The 9,861-nt window shown below is 40.4% G+C and overlaps 1 protein-coding gene across 13 annotated transcripts in view; it reads left to right on the plus strand.

Moving 5' to 3' along the window:
• The window catches only part of NEO1 (neogenin 1), a 121,663-nt gene extending 112,357 nt beyond the window's left edge, over positions 1–9,306 (plus strand). For 8 of the 13 annotated variants that reach the window (XM_088657044.1, XM_060282962.2, XM_088657045.1 and 5 more), the window contains 3 exons: positions 2,210–2,467; positions 3,522–3,658; positions 5,650–9,306. In XM_088657044.1, coding sequence (XP_088513170.1) covers positions 2,210–2,467; positions 3,522–3,658; positions 5,650–5,733 — 479 coding nt within the window. In that variant the 3' untranslated portion in view covers positions 5,734–9,306. The remainder of the gene's footprint in view (positions 1–2,209; positions 2,468–3,521; positions 3,659–5,649) is intronic. The other 5 variants (XM_088657048.1, XM_088657046.1, XM_060282964.2 and 2 more) reach the window with 1 other exon arrangement.
• Positions 9,307–9,861: the final 555 nt, after the last annotated feature.

Here is a 9,861-nt window from a genome sequence, read left to right on the forward strand (position 1 = left end):
ATTGTATAGCAGCTTTAGCATTTTTAGCTCTGGGGCTAGGGTTGTTGGTTCAGTGTTGGTTAAGAGACCCTGCAAGTAAGAAGGAAATTGGCTGCTGCTCTTATGCCCAGGAATAAATTTAAGAATGAACAATTCCCCTATCATATTTGGAATCATCCCATCCTAACTTTGCATCTGGATTACAAAAGGAAAAATAATACTACTCCTTTTAAAGTTGTTTTATAATTCACATATTCCAAAGGCCTGCCTGTCCTCCCTGTATAATCTGTGGATGGCATTTAATCAAGCACAGTTTGAACATTATTATGGTACTGGTAAGTTGTGTTTAAACAGCAGGATAGTACAGAAGTAGGCTTGGTTTGCATTCCTGAAGTATGTATATTTTATTTTGATAGCTGCTTCTCGAGGGGTTCAGCCAGCTCCTAAAAGCTTGAGGCACCTTATTATGTGTATGCAATGCTGGCTGTTATTAGTGCTTTGGGAAATAACCTGAGAACATGCAGTTAGAGTGACAGGGTATTATAATTCTTAAAGTAAAATAAATTCTGGGAGTGTAGGTTGCTTATTGTTCTGAATTGTAAATATGGTTCTACTATTACTATTACCAGAATGTTCTGGTTACAGGTAGGTAGCCGTGTTGGTCTGGGTCGAAGTAAAATAAAAAAATTCCTTCAGTAGCACCTTAAAGACCAACTAAGTTTTGATTTTGGTATGAGCTTTCGTGTGCATGCACACTTCTTCAGATACCTGAAGAAGTGTGCATGCACACGAAAGCTCATACCAAAATCAAAACTTAGTTGGTCTTTAAGGTGCTACTGAAGGAATTTTTTTATATTACCAGAATGCTTCTTTTGCCAGTGGCTAAGTTTTCAAGCATATTATGGCAAGCTCATATAAGATACCCACCCTGTTTCTGAGACCTTTATCTTGCTAAAATTATTATACACAGCATTTAAGTCAAATGAATGCTGTTGCAATAAAAGCCTTGTGTGCAAGGGTAAGGCATGGATGAGCCTGTGTGCCCGGCTGTAATATAGCAAAAAAGAAACAAGATTACCACTCTTATATGGCATTTGCAGATCTTCAGCAAGATTAGATTTTTCTAGTGACTGCCATATTCTAAATTTACATAATTTATTTGATCCATGGTTTCATGATGGTGATCTAGTTTCTGTGGTTGATAATTTAGATTTGCATGATTCACTGTCTCTTTATAAAGCCTGTGAACAGATAAAAATGCATAGTAGCTTTGTGGCAAGAATAATCCCCTTGTTTAATTAGAGTACTAATGGTTTTTCTTCTTCTTTTGAAATAGTGGGCTAAAGCAAACTTACATTGGAGCACCCATTATGTTCATTAAACATACAAGCAATAGGAAAATTGGCAGAATTGAAGTACTGTACCTTGTAAAAAATGTAAATAAGATACTACTACTTATCAACCATCCAGTTAAGACAATCATGCTCTAGCTGAAAGATAGATGAGTACAAAGCAAATTTAAGGGAATTTTAGATATCCAAGTAAATCAGTTTGTGTTTTAATTCACTGGTTATTTGTATGGCAGTAAGACCTGTGGGACACAGGTGGCACTGTGGGTTAAACCACTGAGCCTAGGGCTTGCTGATCAGAAGGTCGGCGGTTCGAATCCCTGCGACGGGATGAGCTCCCGTTGCTCGGTCCCAGCTCCTGCCAACCTAGCAGTTCGAAAGCACGTCAAAGTGCAAGTGGATAAATAGGGGAAGGTAAACGGCGTTTCCGTGTGCTGCTCTGGTTTGCCAGAAGCGGCTTTGTCATGCTGGCCACATGACCTGGAAGCTGTACGCCGGCTCCCTCGGCCAATAATGCGAGATGAGCGCGCAACCCCAGAGTCGGTCACGACTGGACCTAATGATCAGTGGCCCCTTTACCTTTACCTTTAAGACCATTCCGGGGGGGGGGGGTGGCTGCTCTTTTTCAAAAGAAGATATCTTTAAAAAGCAGAAGAACCTACTAGCAGACTGTGGAGTTACCTAAGTACCAGCTTAATGGCTAGGTGTGCCTCTGGATGACTTGTTCATTGTCTCAATTGTTTAGAGAATATTTATATCTAACTGGTGAGGTAACTCCACCAGAGAACTCTGGTGAAAGGATGTTCAGAGACTCTGGTTTAGTGCTAGCAGGAGTGTTTTGTTAAAGTAAAAGAGAATGTTCATATTCTTTTCAAACCCAGAATCTGTTCGGAATACACCTAGCACAGATACCATGCCAGCTTCCTCATCTCAGACATGCTGTGCTGACCACCAGGAGCCAGAAAGTGCCACAGGATCTTATCTGCCCAGTACGCAGGAGGAGGAGACGAGCCAAAGCCTCCCTACTGCCCATGTTCGTCCTTCTCATCCTCTGAAGAGCTTTGCAGTGCCAGCAGTTCCACCCACTGGGGCAACCTATGACCCTGCCTTACCAAGCACACCTTTATTATCCCAGCAAGGTGAGTGCGAAGGAATTACTGCTGTAGAAAGCTGAGTCGTGACTGTAATGCACAGTTTAAGGGAGCTGACAAACTGAAAAGTGATGGGCAGCAGAGCTAAGCTGCTTCTTTGATATCTTCAGATTTTGATTTGATTTAAGATTTGTATGCTGTTTTGCCAACCACAGACTTGAGCTCAAAGTAGCTCACAGCAATAACAAAGCACTTACAAATAAAAAGCAACACTTCGAAATGCAAAATAAATATCAAAGAAATAAATCAAAACAATAAAAAATAGGGGGGGGGGAGAACACAGAATACCAATCAATCAGACATAATATATATTTGGAACACCAGTTAACCTGAGGCAAGAAACAAAACAGCTATCATTCAAGCCAGACGTATGTTTCATGTTTACATGCTCCCCTCCTGTCTCTCACACTCAAAAGGCTCTCACCCCAAGGCACTAATCACTTCTCTGTCCACCACAGCCTATCAGCCAGCAGTCAAAATATTTATTAACCCCATATTATAAGGGGGGAAAAATCCTACAAACCAGGCATACAACATCAACTCCTCTCTTGCCTCCTACCTGTTTGTGTATGCAAAATCCATGACAGCAGGTTCTCACCCAGCAGCATCCAACTCCACATTGTTTCACAAGAATCTAAAACATTTCTCCCATCTAGGAAAAATGTATATTCCAATTCAAATGTTTTTAGCACCTTACTCATTCTCCCAAGGATTCATCCCACTTGGAGATAAGTTATGGGAACAAATTTTTGCCTAAGTGAAACTACCCCTTACTTTCTAACTAACTTTGAGTGAGGCCTTTCTAAATTACTCTTTACCTGGGCATGATATAGCATGCTTAGTAGCTAATTGCAGTCAAGTAATGCCCTTTAAAATCCAGGGTAGCAGTATTGCATAATTGAGAAGGTCAATGGTATCTCATCAGAAGACTGGAAGACAATTTAGGGACATATCAGCACTTTAAAGTATGGATCTTCACAAGTCTTACTCATCCCTCCAACCCTGATTGCAGAAGGCTAATCCTGGTCATATTTGTGTTAAGCTTCTAGCCATCCAGTTCATTCAGTGAAGACTGCATCAATTGGCACCCTAGGGAGAACTCGGCCTCCTATGCCAGTCGTGGTCCCAAGTGCCCCTGAAGTCCAGGAAACAACAAGGATGCTCGAAGACTCAGAAAGTGTAAGTAACCTGCTTAGAAGGTAGCCTAACCTCCATCACATACAAAACCTTGGTAGTGAATGAGAGTAAAATTAGAATTCGAATTAAACATATTTTTGAGAACTAAAAGACTATTACAGTGCAATAGTTTTTCAGACCTTCATGGAAGAGCTCCCACCACCTTTCTTTGCTTTGCTTTGCCATTTGTGTAAGGCCTTCTGTAATGATCACCAAACTTCTTAAAAGACAATTCTAACCTGATGATAGTGTATTACCTAATAATACATGTATAAGCTGCTCACATTGCTACTATTCGCCAGGCCTCTGCCCATCAGTAACTGCATTTCTGCTCTGAAAACCTTTTCCTCTTCAAGAGTGATGATTGTGGTAGGGCCGTAGCTCCATGATAATGCATGGACTTTGAATGTGTAAGGCCCCAGGTTCAGTTAAAAAGATCTGAAGTAGCAGAGCTGGGAAAGAGCTCTCTGACGGAAAACTTAGAAAGCCCCTGCCAGTCAGTTAGCAAAGCTTGACTAGATAGACCAATGGTTTTATCTTTTTATAAGGCAGCTTTGTATTTCCATACGAACATTCTCCCATTCTTCATGTAATTTCTTTACAACTTGAAACAGTGCAGCTGGAAGCCATCCAACTGAGCACCAGCCCTTTCTAAAAATTCATGCTTTGCAGTAGACTGAGGTACACTTTTGGCTTTTCTTCTTCTTTTTAAGGCAATTTGATTATTAGTGATGAGTGGGTCTCATTAAAAAGATTCCATATCAGATTTGGAAATTTGAGTTCATCTAAGACAGGCACCCCCAAATTTCTGCCCTCCAAATGTTTTGGACTACAATTCCCATCATCCCTGACCACTGGTCCTCTTAGCTAGGGATCATGGGAGTTGTAGGCCAAAACACCCCCAATTTGGGGATGATCTAAGACAGGAAAAGCCAACGTGGTACCTTCCAAGTGTTGTTGTAGTCCAGTTCCCATCTGCCCCACCTAGCCTAGCTAATGGTCAGGGATGGGATATATAGTCCAACAACTTCTGGAGGGCAAAGTGTTTGCTTCTCCTGATTTAAAGCATAGATGGAGTAAAAAAAAAAAAATCTCATAATGTCTAGGAACCCAATGTTAGCCCAGGGTTAGCCAGCATGATGTCCTTATTAGTCTCTAACTCCCATCATCCCTCTCCATTGACCATACTGGCTGGGGCTGATGGGTATTGGAGTCCAACAGCATCAGCAGGGAACGATATTTGTCTACCCTTAGTTTAGACAATTGGCTCTTGTTAGAGATAACCTTTCATTGCTCAGCTTAAAGAAACTATCTTTCATTCTGAAAAGCCAGGATAAGTTTCTTATTGTAAAAGACTTGGAACACACAGGCAAGCTCATTGATCATTTTTCATTACAGTACTTCTGTTTTCTTGCGTAAATATTTTCTCAAGGACAGATTCAACATTTTTACATAGGTGGGTCTAGTATTTTAAAGTCTGTGGAAGAATAAGGATACTATATCCTCCAAGTTCAGCTTTTTGTGTATTCCCTTGGAGTTTAACAAATTGTCTATTCCTTTAATATGCACTCTGAGAAACTCATCAAGATTTTTCAGCAAGATTTGGGTGGCAGCTGGAACATGCCTAGATTACTTCTTCATAAATAGTGCATTGGGTTGCAAAAGTTGATGAATTCTTTTTCTTTTTCCTCTTTCCCTGTTCTTTTTCCTCTTTTCCCTCTTTCCTCTTTTCCCTCTTACCTGCCTCCCCAATCACATTCTCTCTCATTAATTCACTGCCTGGGGTTTGTCTACATGTTGGATTCTGGTGCTGCTTCTCCCCACATCTTTCTCCTCGCATGAAAAACGGGATGGGGACATTTCCATTTCTGTAGTAACGCAATCCATCTAATAGATGTGACTTTGCTGTCATGTTCCATATCCGCACCATATTCTTCCCCCACCCAAAACAATGCAGCTCATCTTGCCGAGTAACCCTGTTAAATCTCCTGCAGAATTATGAACCAGATGAGCTGACCAAAGAGATGGCCCACCTGGAAGGACTAATGAAGGACCTTAATGCCATCACAACAGCATGACCACCTTCCCCAAGAAAGGACTCCAAATCCTGTTTCACAGGTCTTGGGACTTAATCTTGGAGCACAAGGAAATGTACAAAGACTAGGGGACAGCACAAGAGGGATATTCAACCAGCTGCATAATCAGTGCCAATGCTGGTTAAACCAAGTGACTTTTCTATTCTTTACCTGAAATGAACCTGTTGGAAAGTTGGATTCCACTTCCTCCTAAGATGTTGCAAGAAATGGGTGAGGGAGACGTGCCGATGTGATGAAATCCAGTATACAGACAAAGAAGTGGACTTAGCATTAATTTGAGTCAGGTTTTGTCTCGGTGCTGTGACCTTCCCTGCATTTTCAGTGTTGGACATTCACATTTATGTACAATTTTATTTGTGTGTTTTTATTTTATTGTATCTTTTTTATTAAAAAAAGTGTAATCTGAAGAAAAAGAAATTTGTGTTGTTTCCCACAGCCTAGACAGATGTTTGATTGCTTGTTCTATTGTGTACGGGAATTCATTGCCAGTGTGGAATGTTCGGTTTGTTTTATGTTTTATTTTTTTATTTTTTAGTGTGTGTATAATTATATCACCTTCCAGCAGTTAATCCATGACCTTGGGGGATGCTGCATCGCTCTTTGTAAGCTTTTTTATTTTTATATTATAATTATTAAAAGCCTGACTAGATTCTCTCTCATCACTGTGAGATTAGCTGCCTGTTTGGATTGAAATCTTAACACTGAGAAACTTTATGTTTGTTTTATGTTTGCATTTTCAATATAGGGTGGAGGTAGGCACTGGGAAGGAAGCCACTGAGTGGAAAGAAGTTTAACTGTTTCCAAGGAATGGGGTCCAGTACAATACAGCTTGATCCATATGAGTTGCCCCAACCATCCCTTAGAGAATGCCCAGATGAGCAAATGTAATGTGCAAAGCGGGTGATTCTGAGTAGTAATTGCAACAATTCCCTCATCACAGTGATCGGGAAAAGTGCTGCAGTTATCACGGGAATGGCCCCTGACTGCGTCTGTGATTATCAGTTTGCACATTACCTCTGCCTGTGTAAGCACATACCAGGAGACACTTGGCATTACTCATGCGAACAAGACAACCTATTGTGCGGACAGGCTCTAAGTCGCGAAACAGATTTTTTAAAAACAACAACAACAACAACCTGTCATTTGCTTTGTGAGCTAGTCATTAAGTGTGTCTGGCTATTAAATTGATGGGGGCGGGAAGCTTCATTGAGAAATGTAGGATTGTTTAGCATCAGATACCACAGTGTGTCTTCGCAGGAGAAATTTCTGTTTTGATGTTTTATTTGAAAGATAACCTCTTTAACATTTACATTGCATCTTGAGTTTTATTCCAGATCTTTTAATGTACAGAGGTTAGTAGTAAATAGTGTGGGGAGCCACTTTTCCCTGTAGTTGTACACCGCCCCATAGGTCTTCAAAAGTACCTTCAGTGTTAAACCACAATTAGCAAAACGTCTTTTGCAGGCTTATTTATTCTAAATGGAAACAAAAACCTAGGCGTACAATGTTTGTGACTCAGGTGCCGCTTGGGGGAAAAAGGGAAGCTAAAAGGAAATGTTATTTCCTTTCTACTATTTGCTGCCCAGTTTGACATACCACCATCCTCTCTATTGGGTGGTGACTTAACATAATAAAAGAGACTGATTTTGTAAAAAAATAAAAATAAAAATCCTGCTGCTTTTGGAATTCAGGTGTACACTCAAAAGGATTGGAAGGTGGGAAAGAAGCAAAAGGTCGAAATAGGTAGTTTTCTTTAGCAAATTTGTTCTGTGTAAAGCAGTGTTATTTTAGGGTCAGTATTAGCAGTGCGGTTGGAGGAAATCGCTCATAACCCTTGGAGTTTGCAGTGCTCTGATCTGAGGCAGACTTCACTGGATCCTTTAAATTTCTGTGTGAATAAGGCTAGAATGGTTTTATTACTGGCTAACTCAAGTTTGAAAACACCCAGCCACTGCTCTCTACTTAGAACCAGTATCAGGAGAGAATTACTTACAGGGATGAAGAGGTTGGGGAAAGGAGGGATGCTTAACCCTTCCCAGCCCTTCCCTTTCTTTCCCTTCAAGCTGCTTTCCCTTCACAGAGTTCCAGACTTGTATTTGCTTCTGACTTTGCATCAGCAAATTCATCTTGAAGATTTCTTGGAAGCAATTATGAAAAATAGGGATGCCGACAGACTAGTGGTTTCTGATGATGAGCACTGAAGAAATGTATTAATTCATTCTGATTAGCAGCTATAACATATGCATAAGAAAAGCCATTTATTTTTTAAATACTGTATTGAATTTACAATGAGATAATTAAGTGCCATGTTCACCTAGCTCAGTGTTCTGTCTTCCAACAGTAAACATCCTAATGCCCCAGAGACATTCACAGTCTTAGTATGTAGTGTAGATTCCTCCCCCCCCCCTGTTTATTCTCATAGGTTAATAGGATGCTTATTTTGGGTTAGGGCAGTCAGCAAAAATTCCATCATAAGAGCAAACTGGCACACCTGCAAAATAGGCATTGAGTAAAATTAGATGAGGTTTGGGTTGGGGAGAGAGAAGGATTCAGACACTGGCCTGGATCCAATTATCTGTTCTCTCTATGTGTGGTGGAGGTTTTTATTTTCCTTAATACTTTGGTATGCAGAAGGAAGGTGCCACACACACACACACACACACACACACACACACACACACACACACACACGCCTCATAAATCAGAAAGAGCTTCCAGTGAGGGAGAGGAGAATTTTTAATAGTACATTAAAAGCCCCCACAGGTGTTGAAATGCACTTCTCTGGATCTGGGCTGTTTGGTATGATCCAGAGCCCTGTATAATCAGGGTGGGCACCTATCGTCAAAAGGGGCTTCCCATTCCTGCGAAAGGGAATGTTCCATGTGGCTGTTTTCCTTTGTACATGCAAAGTTCTTGTGAAGAACAGGAAATCCTTTGCGTAGGGTCCTCATTGCGTCCACTGAATTCAGTTAGTGCACGCATTCTGCTCCTCAGATGTGTACATTTCTCTTTCATGTCTATACCCAAAGAAATTCCATCATGTGTACTCAGTATTTTCCCCCACTGGTGGATTTTTGTGAATATATTGCTACTTTACGTCGAACACCATGAATGTCAATATTGCCATGAATCTGGGAATGGGGTGGGGGATATTTTTAATAATAAAACAACTGTTCAAAGTTGGTTTTTTAAGGTTAAAACAAAAAAAAAGGAAACATTCAAGTCAGTGTACAATATGTATTGCACTTTTTCACATTTTAACACTGTTTTTTACATATCTTGTGATTTTAAATTTGGAACATTGTGTATCTTGTAGTGTCATAGCTAAGCTGCTCTACAGCAGCTTCCTCCAGCTGAGTATGGAGAAGGGGGTGGGAAAACCTCTGTATATTGTTTTACAGTTCTGATGTAGGAGAGTTCTGAGGACTGCTGTAAACTTCTACCTTTCTGTACATTTTTTTCCTGTAGTATTTGCTGTATACTCTATAAATTTTTAATACTGTCATGTTTATTATTTGGTATTGGATATCCAATACACTTTTTTAATCTAATCGAGTTCTGCCTTTGTCTAGAGTTTTGTTTGTTTTTTAACAAACCTTTGCCCTTCGCATTTTAGCAGTGTCCCTCAAGGAGTATTTCAGAACACTGAAGCCCCAGTTACATTCTGGAAGAAGGGTGTGGTGTTTGAGAATAATTTATTTAAATTACAGTTAACTGAACCATTTATAATTATTTTAAGAGGTGGTAGGTACGGTAGGAACACAACCTGTTGGAATTCTGGTCCAGAAATGAAGACACTAATGTTAGTCAAGTCCCAGGGTGGTCACCCATTACATTCATATCCCTTCTTCCTTCATGAAACCACAGGGTGGTATACATTTCGTTCTCAGGAGGGAACCCATCCATGCATTGACCCAGACAAACCTGCTTAGCTTCAGCAATATGGTGGCCTCAGGTGCAGACCACACTCTGGGACACAGCTGTTAGACACAAAGCTCAACACTGTTTCCCTGAATTGTTTGAAACAATTGTTAGAAAGGGCTTTGTGTGTTCATTCAGCTGGAAAATGGGAGTTACGGTAATTTATATGTTTGTCTATTTATTTAAAGT

Source organism: Zootoca vivipara, chromosome 13 (genome assembly GCF_965207765.1).
Source record: "Zootoca vivipara chromosome 13, rZooViv2.hap1.1, whole genome shotgun sequence".
Classification (NCBI taxonomy): domain Eukaryota; kingdom Metazoa; phylum Chordata; class Lepidosauria; order Squamata; family Lacertidae; genus Zootoca; species Zootoca vivipara.